Source organism: Leuresthes tenuis, unplaced genomic scaffold (assembly GCF_036924035.1).
Source record: "Leuresthes tenuis unplaced genomic scaffold, fLeuTen1.0.hap1 SCAF_13, whole genome shotgun sequence".
Classification (NCBI taxonomy): Eukaryota; Metazoa; Chordata; class Actinopteri; order Atheriniformes; family Atherinopsidae; genus Leuresthes; species Leuresthes tenuis.
In genome coordinates this window covers 33,430,603-33,447,576 of record NW_027325367.1, presented here as the reverse complement: position 1 = coordinate 33,447,576, position 16,974 = coordinate 33,430,603, and the positions used below count along the sequence as shown (strand labels likewise).

Below are 16,974 nucleotides of genomic sequence, written 5' to 3'. Positions count from 1 at the left end.
CTCATTTAGCTTCTGCTAAATGCATAAAGATCAACATCTTATACTGCAACAATAAAGTTTCCTTTTAAGGATTAATAAAGTATATTTGATTTCAATTCAATTGAATTTGATTCTCTCGTACCTTTGTTATGGCTCTTGCGGAACTTAACAGCTCCCAGGTTCACCAAGTTCATGCCGTAGAGGTTGTGGTCTATGAAGAGCTGCAGCAGGTAGGGGATGTGACCCTCATGGGGCTGATAACTCTTGTTCATCACTGCTCCACTTTGCAACAACTCACACACTCTGTAACAAACAAGATCATTCAATTAAATATATATATATATATATATATATATATATACTGGCTGATGGTCCTGGAGGTTGTTAAACATTTTTTCTACAACCACAAATCAGAAAAGGTGGGGAAGGTACACAGTGTTTTTTAAACTTTTATTTAATTACACACAGTAAAAATTCAGGATATGTTGGGTTTTGTCCAATCAACTTAATTTAATTTGTTATTACACATCTATTTCACTCTGCAACAAAAAGTCAGGACAGTGAATCTTTTCCTTCTGCCAACACTTAAAGCCGTTCTGACTCTGAGGAAACCAAGTGATGCAGAGTTCCAGCTGTTATTTTGTCCCATTCTTCCTGCATTGTTCTGCTTGAACAATGCTGGGACGTCCCTGGAAAAGACGTGGCCCTGAAGGCAGCATATGTTGCTGTAAAATCTCAGGGAACTTTTCTGCATTAATGCTGCCGTCACAGAAGTGGAAATGTCGTATGGAAGTGGTTTAGATTCAGTAAAGATGATAAAGAACAGATTAATACAACGTGGAAACTAAATCACCTGGAAAGGTTTCACCTCATCTCATCATCAGGGGCTTCAAACTAACAGCATAAACAAACTCTATATCGAGATGGATTAATATAGAAAATAATACTGCGATCACATTTTTTGTCATATGACCCAGCCTTAAGTTCAACGATTTTCTCACATATTTGTGGATCTCCTCTGCCCATCTTTGCTCCTCAAACACTCTCATGGACACTGTTTTGGGATCATATCATGACTGAAATCACCTGCTGACATCATCTGTTTGACTTAAAAAAAATAATTAAAAAATTGAACTTAGCTAAATCAACACAAGCTCAAGATTATTAAGGGGAACTGTCCAATCTACAGACACCAAATAGAACAGAAAATACAAGCTACTACAGACCACAACAACTCAGAAACTGAAAAAGCATCCCCGCAGCACGACATAGGGAAGCTGGAAAATGTTCCATCTTTCTGCAAAGTAAGACACCAAACACACACAGTTTGATGCCAGTTATATATCATTAAAATTGAATGAGCAAAATAATGCACAGAAAGACTTTGATCAGGAAACAAACAGCTTGCAAAATATGTTTGTGCTGTTGCCCTCTGCTATGCTTATTAGGAAGTTCTTAAGAATGAAGCTGGGTTCATGACACTGGTTAGGACAGTGGGGCTACAGCAGGTTTTTTACGACTCGCTGCTTCCTCTGCCTTCACATATTTCTGATACTAGTTTGCTGAAAGCAAAGAACCCCCGATGACTCCGGCTCTTATTAAACTGCATCTATCAGTAGAAACCTCACCTTTTGACCATCTGAGGATTGTAAAGATAGATCTTCATAAAGTGCTTCTCCTTGGCGTGATAACCATAGAAAGGCCTGAAAGACAATGACCAGACAGAATACATTCAACATGTTTCCATGGTTTCCCACATTTTTTTCATTTAAAACTTTTTAAGGGGATTTGTATTCTGTTTCTTACAGCTACTTAGGGCAAATCCAAGCTCAGTAAGATCAGAGTTAGAAGTCACTTACATGCCAGAGACCAGCACCACCTTGAAAATGTGCTGGGTGCTGGAAGTGGGGTTTCCCATGGCAACATTGAGGGCCCTGTCAATGCTGAAGGCCACCTGCCGCAGGTAGCGCTCTGGCTGCTGTCCGTAGCCATCATATGGCACGTAGATGTATGGGAACACACCGTGGAGGTGTAGACACGTCTTCTGGCCTGCAACACAACAAAACAAGTATTCAAAACGACAGGCTCAGTAATGCATGTTTCTAGTGTTTAGAAGCATCCAATCAGAAAAAACGTCGTCATCTACACAACTCACAAAAAGTTAGGGATATTCGGGTGAAATTTCAGGATGAACCTAAAATGCATTATAACCTTTACAGGTGAATACAGGTAATGTGACCTTCTGTAAACGTTTGAATGCACATGTCCAACTGTTCAGTGTTTCAGTACTTTCTGCACAAGTTGCTGTTCTCTAACAAGGAGAAACAGGTGTTTGATCCATGAATCCACAAATACATTTCCTGGTTCAATGACAATTAGTATTTTTTTAATGACTTTTATAGATAGGATAGTGGCGAGAGACAGGAAACAGGGCAGAGAGAAGGGGAACGACATGCAGTAGAGGCGGTCCAGTTCGGGGCTTGAGCTATAGCCTCCGTATATGGGGCACCTGCTTAACCCACTGTGCCACCGACCACCCCTAGAATTGGTATTTAAACAGTCCTCATCATGCTGTTCACATTTTGACATCTTGAGACCAAGACGACGCCTCACAATCGATCAACAGCATCTCGCTGAAAACAGGATGTTCTCAGACAGATGTGGCCACTGAGCTTAGAGCGTCACAGAGTGTCATCAGCAGGTTGAAACAGGGATAGAGAGAGACTGGAAGAGTCACAGAAAGGCATAGAAGTGGACATCCTTTGGCCGCTTCATTGTGAACAGCACCCCGCAGAACCGGATGATGACTGCCACTCAACTCCAGGCACATTTAAGGGAGGTGAGAGGCACCCAAGTGTCTCGTCAGATCATTCAAAACGCCTTACATCAGCATGGTCTGTGTGTTAGACGACCTCCAAGGGTACCTGACCACACCACCGGGCACAGGTGTCATCGTCCTGCATGGGCCAGGGAGCAATTACGCTGGAGACGAGGGACCAGTGGGACTCAGTGCCGTTCTCTGATGAAACGTTGAGCAGAAATGATGGCCGCCAACGATGTTTGAGACGTCAAGGAGAGCGCTATACATCAGCCACTGTTGTCACCAGACGAGCCTTTGGTGGTGGTGGTGGTACAGTGTGGGCAGGTGTGTCTAGTCAGTACAGAACTGCCCTACACTTTGTGAATGGTACCTGGATAACACCATTAATCATGTCACTGTGCCCCTGCATGAGTAACACAGGCCTAATTTCATCTTCATGGACCACAATGCTCCAGCTCATCGAGGTCGCATCATTAGGGAACGGCTGCTGGAGGATGGGGTACTTCAGATGGAGTGGATTTACTGGTGTGCCTAAAAGGTGGAAGAGACAGCTGCAGCTGGTTCAGAAAGCTGATAAGAAAAGTGGATCATATCACTCCAGTCCTGAAGTCTTTACACTGGCATCCTGTCCATCCAATAACTGATTTCAAATGGTTTCATCTCAGATCTTAAGGTACACTGGTATGAAGCTGATTCATGTTTTCATGCACCATGTGGAGCAAACTCCCAGATCACTTTTTTTTAATGCTTTTAAGTTCTATGTAAAGCCCTTTGATTCACCTTGTTGTTGAATTGTGTTCTTTAAATACATTTGCTTTACCTTGCACTGCTGAAGGAACCCTGACCTGTTGAAGCATGACTGAACAGCTGTGTAAATAAGGACATCTAAGGCAGAGAGTCATCAAATCAGAGCTTCTCTCCGCTTAAATTGTGCTAGTAACAGGTTGACAAGCAGATGTTGCTGAGCCAGCTCTTGTCGGACTTGTCTGCAGAAACGTGCTGCCATCACAGTCACCTTCACTGGTAACTGAGTGCAGGAGAGCTCTATTCTTGTGCTATGCTGTGATAGATGCCACAGCCACATGCAATGCAGTGCCACGATCCTCTGAGCAGCAGTGCTCAAATGCTTGGACCCAAAATGGAGCCTCCAAAAGAGGAAGAAATATTTGCAGCATCTCTCAACACTGACACACGTGACTGCTTGCAAAGGGGGTGATGCAAGATGGGATGCTGAAGGCAGCGAGAGCCTCAACACATGGCTGGTGTACGCCTGACTCAGACATCCACTGCATGTCAGTGCAAGTGTTACAGCTCACAGACAGTGCTCTTCCTGTGGATCACAGCAACTTTGTGTGAGGGGGAAACCCAGCACACCAAGACCAGAACTCTGAGGGAAGAGTCCATTTGTGCCCAGCTACATCAGGGCTCCGTGATAAAATATCAAAGCATGAGCAGAGCCTCTGAGCTCTACCGTATTCAAATAAGGTCACATTATTTATTTATGACACACCATCATTAATCATTAAAAAAAAGAAAGAAAATTGATCATATTCTCCTCCCGAAATGTGAAGATCTACTGGTCCAAACCTTTACATCACGGTAAACTCAGTTTCTGTGTTAGTTGGACAAAACAAGCACTGACGAAATCATCGTTTTCATAAAGAAATGTAAAAAATTAACCTTGCTAATTGCATAAATAAATAAACCAGCCTCAGTCTGGCTTAGTTTCTGTGTGTTTGTGTCTAACTCCGCTGTGAGGAGGCACAAAGGCTGGCAGCCACCCCGGTGGAGGAGCAGCAAGGCCCACATACGTCGCTCTCCATCACACATATGCGCTTACTCAACAAGCAGCCAATACTGGCTCCTGCTTCAGTTGCTAGGCAACAGCACTAGCAAAGCAAAAACCCTTGACAGACAGCGGAAGAACAGAGTGATTTGTTTCCCCCCACCCCGCTGGTCGAGAGGCAGAGAGAGCTGGAGTGTGAGTCCTCAACGGCAGGACAGAGAGAGAGGAAGGAAGACGAACATCAGAGATGTGTGTCTGCATGAGGGAGATGAAACCGGGGAGAGGCTCGAAGGAGAAAAGTCATCATTGCGCTGATCTGCCTCAGTCAGACCTGAGACATTTGTCTGCTGAACATGGCCACTCTTGGTTTCTTTAGCTAGTACTTTTTTATTTTCAAAATGATCTCTGTATGAATTGGATTTTAATTCATTAGATTTGATTCTAATTAAATTATAATGAATTGGATTATAAATGGCTTAAATTGGACAATAACTTTGAAGTGTCTTGAGGTGAGATTTGTTGTGATTTGGGGCTTTACAGTTAAAATTGAACTGAATTGAATGACTTGTATCTACAGAGCTTTACCCTCAGCCTGAATGATCAAAGAACACTATTTGGAGGAACTGGCACCAACTAATCCTGACTACTTGCTGGGTGGGCCTAAACCCAAGTTATAGGAGAATCTAACACAAGCAGGTGGAGAAGCAAGTTGGTGTGTTTTCCCCCGGCAGACGATACATGTTCCGTTTATGACTGAAATAGCATCAAGGATTCTGTAAGCCCTAATGTCTTATCCAAAGATGTTGAATTACAGCAGAGATGGATTCACTTTATCTAGAGACATAGCTGTGACAGTGCAGACAACACATCTTCTGATGTAAGAAAATGTTCAAAGTCAAATAATGGTCGAATAATTCCCCTGAGACCAGGATAGTATTTTCACCTGAAATGCTGAAAGTCTTAATTTTTCAGAAAGTCGTTATTCATTTACCATTTATCGGAGAGACATAGGAGTGCATAGGAGCAGCCCTGTCCGATTAATCCATTTAATTTGTGGCATTTCCTCTCAAGACACAGGTAAGGCAGCCCTCCACTGGCTAAGGAAGCCCTCCACTGGCTAAGGCAGCCCTCCACTGGCTAAGGCAGCCCTCCACTGGCTAAGGCAGCCCTCCACTGGCTAAGGCAGCCCTCCACTGGCTAAGGAAGCCCTCCACTGGCTAAGGCAGCCCTCCACTGGCTAAGGCAGCCCTCCACTGGCTAAGGAAGCCCTCCACTGGCTAAGGCAGCCCTCCACTGGCTAAGGAAGCCCTCCACTGGCTAAGGCAGCCCTCCACTGGCTAAGGAAGCCCTCCACTGGCTAAGGCAGCCCTCCACTGGCTAAGGCAGCCCTCCACTGGCTAAGGCAGCCCTCCACTGGCTAAGGCAGCCCTCCACTGGCTAAGGCAGCCCTCCACTGGCTAAGGCAGCCCTCCACTGGCTAAGGCAGCCCTCCACTGGCTAAGGAAGCCCTCCACTGGCTAAGGCAGCCCTCCACTGGCTAAGGAAGCCCTCCACTGGCTAAGGCAGCCCTCCACTGGCTAAGGCAGCCCTCCACTGGCTAAGGCAGCCCTCCACTGGCTAAGGCAGCCCTCCACTGGCTAAGGCAGCCCTCCACTGGCTAAGGCAGCCCTCCACTGGCTAAGGCAGCCCTCCACTGGCTAAGGCAGCCCTCCACTGGCTAAGGAAGCCCTCCACTGGCTAAGGCAGCCCTCCACTGGCTAAGGAAGCCCTCCACTGGCTAAGGCAGCCCTCCACTGGCTAAGGAAGCCCTCCACTGGCTAAGGCAGCCCTCCACTGGCTAAGGAAGCCCTCCACTGGCTAAGGCAGCCCTCCACTGGCTAAGGCAGCCCTCCACTGGCTAAGGCAGCCCTCCACTGGCTAAGGTTCCCTGCTGCAGCTGCTGGTTCTGGCTAACTGACCAAAGTGACATCTCATCTGTTTTCTCTCTGTCCCAGTAATTCATGCCACAGGGGAAACAGCCAGCAGCCTGGCCACAAACTGTCTGCATATCCAGGCTGTGTGCCATTTCCCCAAGAAAACATGATGAGGTTGTGGCACACAGTTGAAAAAGTCTACAGGGAAACATCATTACTGTGGGAGGTGGCTGCATGCCGTGTCAGACTCTCACACTGCCACCTCTTGAACGATGAGAAGTGTTTTCCCTGAGCAGACAGACTGCACTACCGCTAATTTGCTGAAAATGGAGTAAGTGCCAGTAGTTGCTGCATCTTGTGTGAAAATACCATTTTGGTGTTCAGAGCGGGAAAGTTTGCAGCTACAATCATCATTTTATTGCAATTTGTTCCGATATGTAGATAGCAGCGCGAGTTTTGCATGGTTGGAGGAGACATATTCACAGATCCACACTCACTGGAAGGGAGTGATGTCCCATGCAACACTAAGGCCATGAGAGTTTTTCCCCATTGATACAACTTAAAATCATGACAATGTCAGGAAAACAGATGTGTTGTTAGGGATCAGGAACTGCTGATATGGGACTATAAGTGAACATTAAAAATGATTGCTTGTTGTTAAACTCCGTGGCAGTATGACGGTATGCACCTACAACACCTATTTGCAAAACTGGCATGTATTTGCTTTAAAGTTTTTTTTTAAAGAAATTCCTCAAATTGAATTTAAATTACTCCAGAATGGCACCGCCCTGCTGGCAGCAGCCTGCTGCAGCAGCTCTGGACAGACTGAGTCTTTCTCTGCATCTTCTTCAGATTTTTTACTGCGAAAACTCAGATTTCTGTTTGTTTCTGAGCTGGTTTGGATGCTGTGATTCTGGAAGGACTTCTGCTGGGAACTCTGGGAATTTCTAACATCTATTATGATGCGTAACCATGGTAACAGGGAAGTTGTTAACCTGTTGGAGCAGTTACCTGAGCTGTCCAAAGCCCAAGTAATGCTTGGAATAAGACCCAAAATCAAGATGAGGGGACATCTAGGATCCAGAGCAGGAACAAAATGGAGAAAAAGGTAAAACAGGGTTAAATTGTTTCTTCTTTTGATCATCACTGGAAGTGTGAGATCACTGGCAAATAAAATGGACGAGCTTGGAGCCCTGATGACGACACAGCAGGCAGAGACCTGGCTGCAGGAACAACTCTAACAGCTCTCTGCTCAGCTTTAAGACTATCCGGGCAGACAGAGACTGCAGACGGAGCGCTAACAGTAAAGGAGGAGGATTACAGAGCTGGTTAACAACAGATGGTGGAATCCTGGACCTGGCTGCAGGAACAACTCTAACAGCTCTCTGCTCAGCTTTAAGACTATCCGGGCAGACAGAGACTGCAGACGGAGCGCTAACAGTAAAGGAGGAGGATTACAGAGCTGGTTAACAACAGATGGTGGAATCCTGGACCTGGCTGCAGGAACAACTCTAACAGCTCTCTGCTCAGCTTTAAGACTATCCGGGCAGACAGAGACTGCAGACAGAGCGCTAACAGTAAAGGAGGAGGATCACAGAGCTGGTTAACAACAGATGGTGGAATCCTGGACCTGGCTGCAGGAACAACTCTAACAGCTCTCTGCTCAGCTTCAAGACTATCCGGGCAGACAGAGACTGCAGACAGAGCGCTAACAGTAAAGGAGGAGGATCACAGAGCTGGTTAACAACAGATGGTGGAATCCTGGACCTGGCTGCAGGAACAACTCTAACAGCTCTCTGCTCAGCTTTAAGACTATCCAGGCAAACAGAGGCTGCAGACAGAGCGCTAACAGTAAAGCAGGAGGATCACAGAGCTGGTTAACAACAGATGGTGGAATCCTGGCTGCAGGAACAGCTCTAACAGCTCTCTGCTCAGCTTTAAGACTATCCGGGCAGACAGAGACTGCAGACAGAGGGCTAACAGTAAAGGAGGAGGATCACAGAGCTGGTTAACAACAGATGGTGGAATCCTGGACCTGGCAGCAGGAACAACTCTAACAGCTCTCTGCTCAGCTTTAAGACTATCCGGGCAGACAGAGACTGCAGACAGAGCGCTAACAGTAAAGGAGGAGGATCACAGAGCTGGTTAACAACAGATGGTGGAATCCTGGACCTGGCTGCAGGAACAACTCTAACAGCTCTCTGCTCAGCTTTAAGACTATCCGGGCAGACAGAGACTGCAGACAGAGCGCTAACAGTAAAGGAGGAGGATCACAGAGCTGGTTAACAACAGATGGTGGAATCCTGGACCTGGCTGCAGGAACAACTCTAACAGCTCTCTGCTCAGCTTTAAGACTATCCGGGCAGACAGAGACTGCAGACAGAGCGCTAACAGTAAAGGAGGAGGATCACAGAGCTGGTTAACAACAGATGGTGGAATCCTGGACCTGGCTGCAGGAACAACTGTAACAACTCTCTGCTCAGCTTTAAGACTATCCAGGCAAACAGAGGCTGCAGACAGAGCGCTAACAGTAAAGGAGGAGGATCACAGAGCTGGTTAACAACAGATGGTGGAATCCTGGACCTGGCTGCAGGAACAACTGTAACAACTCTCTGCTCAGCTTTAAGACTATCCGGGCAGACAGAGACTGCAGACAGAGCGCTAACAGTAAAGCAGGAGGATCACAGAGCTGGTTAACAACAGATGGTCGAATCCTGGACGTGTCACTGAGAAGGAGCGTCTCTGCAGCCCAGATGTTGAACTGCTGGCTGTGAGTTTCTGTCCATGTTGTCTGCTGAGAGTTCACCTGAGTTACCTGCTGACGCTGTGTGTGACATCAGCTGAGTTGTTGCTAAGCTACAGAAACAACAGCCCAACCCACTGATGGAGACCCCTGAAGGTTTCGACCACACCTTACTCTCTGCTACACTTCAGCTTTCTACATGTTTGTCAGCTGATTTATTATTTATTATCATTATTGTTATCTGCCTGTAACAACAGCTGATTTTTAATAACTATTAATAGTGCAGCAAATCTAATATGAAAATGTCTTCTGATTATTTGAATAAACTAATACTTCTATATTCAAACTAAATAGTATATTATGTGTTACTGAACAAAACATCTGTTCCCTTGCCACATGTTTCCTAACTACCTTTCTGTTGGGGTGACAAGGGTGGGTCTGATCCAGCTTTTTGGCTTTATCTCTGGGGGAAGGACAACAACTCACCCTCCACCTCCACATTTCCAGCACCAGCTTTGTCATAGTAATCAGCACTGTCCAGCACTCTGAGGTATGTGTCTGTGTCACTCTCAGCCCTGCAAAATGGACAATATTTTCAAAAGCAGACAAAGAATCGTGCAGTCCTCCAAAAAGCAACACATAGCATCAGGCATCACATTCATTCATCAACCAAATTCAAAGGAAAGAGGACAAAGCACCAGAAACCATCAGTAGCAATGAAACACGTGTTAAAAGAGCTGCACTGGACCATCTTTACTATTAAACAGTTTCAATCCACCTGTAAGCATTGACCTCTTGCTTAAAAGACCAAAAACACCGCCAACACAATCAAGAGAAGCCCAAAGCACAGCTTTGGTTGAGACAGCAAATATCATATAGACGCAGATTTGTGAGGCAGCAATGCAGAAAGCCTGTTAAAAGTCCAACTTTAATCAAAAAGCAGCTGTGGTCTGTCAGAGAGCTGACAGGTACCTGTTTTAGGCAATTCTGGGCCGCAGGCAGGTAATCGGCTCTAAACAAAGGTAAAGTAGATGCACAATGCTACCTAAAAAATATATGAATGATCCTATTATATAGACAATAGTATCTATATAGATCTGAAAAGCAAAAGCTATATGTCCTAACACTATGGTTCTTATTAAGCATTTATTAAATACTTAGTAAACGTGTAATTAATATTTTTTAAAACACTGAAATGTCCTGCAAACGGTCTTTAAATACCGTGCTGTTACAAATCTGCAAAGAATTAGATTTTTTTATTTATCTGACCACTTTGGCCCAGTCCCAGAAGGTGGCAGCTTTTCTTTACTCTTCAGTGTCTGATCACACAGTCTTACAGAGGGGGGAGCCTCTCACAACGCTCTTATTACAGCCAATCGTGGAACCACATTAACTGTAAGACGGTCCTGCCCGACAAAGCTCAACTTTCTGGGGTTTAGTTGCACCTTTCCCAACATTCTTAAATGCAAGCATCACATTTAAAGAAGAGCTAATGTTTGTCAAACAGACAAAAACTTTGTAACATTCAAAAGAAATATATTCGATTCAATTCAAATAATTTGAAACTCACTCTGTACGCATTAACCTGTAAGAGCTGCTTAATCCTCACTTAATTTGTAAAACTAGTACTGTAGTATGAATTGAAGGCTGCTCAGCAGCTAAATGTGAGGTTGTGTGATAGAAGCACATTGTAGACTTCACTGACCAGACAATCAGTCTGCTCATTGAATCCATTTAGCTGCCGTCTCTACTGGCGTACTTTATTAATCAGAAGGCAATCTTCTGACAGGCCATTCAGACGTTGCATAAGTCCCCTACATGTTTACAGAATATGCTCATGGAACTTGCTGCTTTCACTGTCAGTACATTAGCTTTGGGTGGTGTAATCAGTGAGTAACAAACAACCTCCTTCTGGCTGCATCACTGGTTTTGATAGTGTTTTTGAATCCTGATGATGAAACTGACAGAATGACCGACAGATCCAACAACAAGGACCTATCACACGTTAGAGGCAGTATAGCTTCAATCTGTAGTGTCTGATATGTTTGGCAAGTTCTCCAACTGGACTTTTTACAGGATTTCAGCTGTTCTGCTGACGGGGGCTGTAACCAGGCACTGTACTTTGGCCATTACACACATCTCTAACACACCAGATTTCCATGGACAATGTGTCAAACTGTTTCCATTTTCACCTTTTCACAGCCACAATTCAAAGTTCACTTCTACTTTATAAAGAAAGAAATAGTCATACTTTCTAAAGTAAAATCACAATATGGTGCTGAAAGATTAAGGGTGCTCCAATCAGGATTTTTGGGGCCAATCTTCAATCCCTGATTGCTGGAAGCAGGATCAGCCGATATAAATCCAAATCACTAATAGTATGGTGTTTTAGAGCCTCTGATTTATAACGTAACATTATTTACTAATGTTGCATCTTTAACAACATTCTATGAGAAGCATTAAAAGGAAAAACTCTGAATAACGAGCTCGTTGTGTTCTTGTGTACAGATCCTGAGCAGGAAGGGGGCAGAGTGGAGTCCAGGAGCCACTGCAGGCCCTAAAGTGCTCTGCTTGAACAGAGGTGTAAATGAATCAGTGCTGTGTTGTTTTTGTCATTTCATTAGGACCTAAGGAAGTTGTGTCAGCTTGTGAGATGAGAAAGTATCACGACTGGACAGCAGATGATGTATTAGCAGGCAGCATGTGCATCATATCACTCATAAACCCAAACAGCTTCGTCTTAGCTATTGAAAACAGCCGAAAAAACAAAAACTGCTTAAAAAATGTTTCTTGTGATGTACAGTTAGTCACGTTTAATGAAAAATACAACTTAGAAGCTGAATAAGAACAACACGCCAGAGAGCCTTTTATTCATTTAGTTGCTGTGAAGGGCAGGCGTCTCCCACCACCGGCTGTGAAATATCTTAAGCTGTCACTTTCCATATGCTAATTAGCTATGTGCTAGTTCTAATATTAAATCTGTGCCCAAGTGACTGGAGCAACCGCACTGAAGGACATAAATTCACTTTTCGGTCAGCTGGAGAAATACACTAATATACAGAACCAGTCTGCAGAACTTGTAAGTTATTCCAAGCTAGAAAAAAACACAGGAGCAGAAATAAGGGATCCCTATTTATCCAAAGGGGCCTCGCAGTGTACAGGTGATGGTTTCCACAAACACTCCTCTACACACTCCTACCTGAGAGCTTCCCAACAAAACTGACTCATCACAGTGCTGTTGAGTCGAAAGCAAGCTGCTGCGTCCGACTGCCACGGGGGGTAAAAAGAAAGAAAGAAAGAAAGACAGAAAGAAGCAACGCTGGTGTGCAGAAAAACTGAAACAACTGTGGGAAATCCATGACAGACCACTCCCAAAAGTATAGTAGAAGCTTATTATCAACATCCATAATGATGGTGGCAGAATAAAAACTCCCCCAAGCTAAACACAGGCTGACACCTCCTTCAGCTAAAATGTTCATGACAATGTAGGGAAATTAATATGAAAAATATCCACACTGCTAAGAGAATAAAAGCCCACTAAATGTGAAACACACAGACACCAGCTGGCAGAGACAGTCTCTGGTTAACGGAGTCGCTCGGCAGAGCAGATGAGACAGAGAGAGCAGCAGTGGAGGTGCAGGAGGATGGATTTCAGGCACAGATGGTGCCTCTCAGCCCTGTAAGTCTGTGGTGCAAACTACCGCCATGCCTCAGAAAATGAAGGAGAATACTGCCTTTAAATTCTGGGGTTTCTTGATGGAGAGATTTTGATGGCAGATCTAAATTAGAGTTACATGAGAACAGTGACTGGATTTTAAAATGTTTGTTCCACGTTTCTTTTGCCATTTCCCATAAACAGGTGGATTTTATTAAACGTTGATATCTCCTTTTTGCCAAAAAATAGTGAAAATATACAAATCAAAGTAAGAACAGAAACCTTTCTGTCCTAAAGTGAGAAGATCTGCTAGTTCCGTTATCCTGTTGTGGGCATTTGGTTTAAAACATTTTGCATTCGAGGGTCACTGCAGAGGAAGAATAGATGGTACAGACGAAGAGACGGACATGTCCTCGACAGATTATGGTCACTGTAGAACAATTCAGTCTGGCGCTGGTCTGAATCACCAGCGGTGATATGCCGATACAGAAAAGTACCGAGCTGCTGACCACACAACATATTTAAGCCTGTCTATGAACTCTAAAGGGCTTGAAAGTTTTCTGTGTCACTCTGTTCTGCTTCACTGAAAGCTTCTCAGTGCTGGTGACAACTGTCATGTGCCTGTAACTGTCAGTTATGTACTTTATGACATACACATCATTCCATACTTTTTTCACTCGATGTCAGCCAAGTACAGCTACAGCACAGTCACATACAGCTAAACACACAGCTACATGAGGAGAGAGGTTCCAGAGTGTGTCTGTGGGTGAAAGCAATAAGATCACACTAAGAGGAAGGGCAGTGAACAGAGGACGATGACAACACAGCAAATCACACTGTTTAAAGGATTCACTCCCATCCTCTGCTCCTTAAATTAACTGTTGGATAGAACAGAAGCGGTGGAACACAAAGGTGAACAGTTAGTAAATGCTATAGGCCCAGCCTGCTGGGGGAGCTCCCATGATGCACCTCTCCTCCCTCCATGTACCTATGACATCATTGCTGTCATTAACTTGTGTTTCTCTCTCTCAGCAGGTATCTCTGGCCTGGTGTTACGCTGCTTGTTGTCCCCTCTTTCCTGTCCTCTCAGCCCCAGCTGGTCCAGGCAGATGGACCCTTCCTGGTTCTGGTTCTGATGGAGGTTTCTTCCTGTTAAAAGGGAGTTTTTTCTCTCCACAGTCGCCTCGTGCAGCTCAGGACGGAGGATGGAATCAAAGAAAAGTTTCAGTGCAATCTGTTGGTTTCCTTAGCTAGGCTACTTATTAAATTGGTTCTGTATGAGTTGGAGTAATTTGTAATTTAATGATTGGATTTGATTGGATTCTGATTTCCTTGAGATGACATTTGTTGTAATCTGGTGCTATATGAATAAAATTGAGTTGAATTTAAATCAATTAAAACACAACAGGACGTCCTGTTTCCTGCTTTGTAATGACACAATTCTGCACTGTGTGATCTTTGGTCACATCAGGGTGTTGCAGAAGAGCTGCCATGACCCATAAGAGGAAGGCAACTGGCAAAGCAAAGACAGTGTGAGAACAAAGAGAGAACTCCACATTAAATCACCTTGAAAACAGAGAAAAACTGATGAAAGAAGGCTCAACCTTGCTTGACTTGTAGAATTCTGTCATTTTCACAATTCTATAAACACACAAAAAAAAAAAAATCATTCCCAAAAGTCACAAAGTAACCAATTTACACAATTGTGCTAGTGCTTTCATTAAAAAAAATCTGAATAATCTAAAAGAAGGAAAGCAATTAAAATTGCTTTAAATGTCTAATATCAACACTTATGTTCAAGAAGGCATTGTAAATGACACAAGGCTTTGAGAAACCACCTGAAGTTATACCGTCTTTTGAATCAGCATATCTAAGAAGGCTGTCCATAAGATGGGCAAATCTCTGCACCAAACGAAATAGTAATGTAATTAAAACACTATGCTGAGAACTTCTGTGCTGGCTTTAACACACAAACTATGCCCAAAGTCTTCAACCATCCAAATAATTAAATGCAGGTGTTCCAGTGCTTTCCATGGCCACTGGTGCATAAATTCAAGCACCTAGGCATGCAGACTGCTTCTACAAACGTCTGTGAAAGAATGGCTCGCTCTCAGGAGCTCAGTGGATTCCAGCGTGGTACTGTGACAGGATGCCACCTGTGCAACAAGTCCAGTCGGGAAATGTCCTCGCTGCTAAATATTCCACAGTCAGCTGTTAGTGGTATTATAACAGAGTGGAAGTGATTGGGAACGACAGCAGCTCAGCCATGAAGTGGTCGGCCACGTAAAATGACAGAGTGGGGTCAGAGGATGCTGAGGCATAGTGGGCAGAGGTCGCCAACTTTCTGCAGAGTCCATCGCTACAGCGTAGAGAGCTTCATGGAATGGGTTTCCATGGTAACTGCATCCAAGCCATACATCAGCAAGTGCAACGCAAAGCGTCGGATTCAGTGGTGTTAAGCACGCCACCACTGGACTCTAGAGGGCTGTAGCTCAGGAGCAAGAGCAGTCGCCCACCAATCGGAAGGTCGGTGGTTCCACTCTGGCTTTCCCGGGCTACATGTCGAAGCCACTGAAGACACTGAACCCCACGTTGCCTCCTGATGTATGTGTATGAATGATTAGAAAGCACATAGTTATGTGTGTATCCTAAGACGTACTGTATGAGTGTGGGTGGATGTGGCATGTAGTGTTAGAAGCGCTTTGAGACTAGAAAAGCGCTATACAAGTACAAGTCCATTTACCATTTACAAGTCCATTTAGAGCAGTGGAGATGTGTTCTCTGGAGTGACCAATCACGCTTCTCCATCTGGCAACCTGATGGAGGAGTCTGGGTTTGGCGGTTGCCAGGGGAACGGTACTTGTCTGACTGCATTGTGCTAAGTGTAAAGTTTGGTGGAGGGGGGATTATGGTGTGGGGTTGTTCTTCAGGAGCTGGGCTTGGCCCCTTAGTTCCAGTGAAAGGAACTCTGAATGCTTCAGCATACCAAGAGATTTTGGACCATTTCATGCTCCCAACTCTGTGGAAACAGTTTGGGGATGGCCCCCTCCTGTTCCAACATGACTGCGCACCAGAGCACAAAGCAAGGTCCATGAAGACATGGATGAGCCAGTTTGGTGAGGAAGAACCTGACTGGCCTGCACAGAGTCCTGACCTCACCCCGACAGAACATCTTTGGGATGAATTAGAGCAGAGACTGTGAGCCTTCTGTCCAACATCAGACCTGCCTGATCTCACAAATGCCAGTAGCAAAAAAAAAAAAAAAAACCACCAACTCTGACTGGCTCTTGACAATTGCTTTTACCTACTCATGATGCTGGGCTGTCAACCCATCCCTTTGTAAGGTGGGTCATGAAGCTAAATGCGGACACTGAAAATCACATTCTCTCATACACAACAGAAATCGGTACCAGAGTGACTGGTGTCATCATCTATGATGATGACATATTTATGACACACTTTAGAATTTCTATGCAACAAAGGTCACGTGCCTGAATCAAAATGGCAGTGCTGCAATCTGCCATGAACCACAAGTCCTTAGCGTAAACAGCAAGGGCAGCCTGCTCCCCTCTTCTACACAAAAGCATGACATGAATCAGTCTCTCACAGACACACATTCCCTTTCATTTGCGGCTCCCTTGCACTCAGCTGTGGAGAAATAAAACAAGTAAAGTCAGCCGTTTAACTGACCAGACTTCACACAAAACATGATAAAGGCCATGCCCACATCTTCATATTAAACCACTAGAATTTCTCAAAGCAGAAAATTCTGACATGCAACAATCTGACTACAGGTACATGAAGTAAATGTTCTGGAGTTCTGTCAAGATAGATAGTTTCCCCACATTGATTTAGTGCCCAAAGGCATCTTTCATCTGGCAAAAAGCATTCAACATTTGGATAAAGCAATTCAATCTGTGGTACCTAACAGAGCTCTTGTGATGGACAAGAAAGTGAATGCCAATCAATCCACTGTCCCTCTGCCAAGCTTCATAAAAGGAAATGGAATCAGATCACTATTTTCCTTTAATCTCTTTGTACCCACCATGTCTCTGTCACTCAAGATGAGGCTGCTGG

General features: G+C 44.5%; 2 protein-coding genes across 6 annotated transcripts in view; both read right to left on the bottom strand.

The window, feature by feature from the left end:
- Positions 1–16,974, bottom strand: part of rev3l (REV3 like, DNA directed polymerase zeta catalytic subunit) — a 76,043-nt gene that overhangs the window by 42,443 nt on the left and 16,626 nt on the right. For all 5 annotated transcript variants that reach the window (XM_072362820.1, XM_072362822.1, XM_072362821.1 and 2 more), the window contains 3 exons: positions 1,839–2,028; positions 1,608–1,682; positions 122–282 (listed from right to left, as the gene is read on the bottom strand). In XM_072362820.1, coding sequence (XP_072218921.1) covers positions 122–282; positions 1,608–1,682; positions 1,839–2,028 — 426 coding nt within the window. The remainder of the gene's footprint in view (positions 1–121; positions 283–1,607; positions 1,683–1,838; positions 2,029–16,974) is intronic.
- The window catches only part of LOC140267519 (E3 ubiquitin ligase TRAF3IP2-like), a 44,642-nt gene continuing 29,647 nt past the window's right edge, over positions 1,980–16,974 (bottom strand). The window contains exon 8 of the mRNA XM_072362827.1: positions 1,980–1,989. The gene's annotated coding sequence lies outside the window, so the exon portion shown is untranslated. The remainder of the gene's footprint in view (positions 1,990–16,974) is intronic.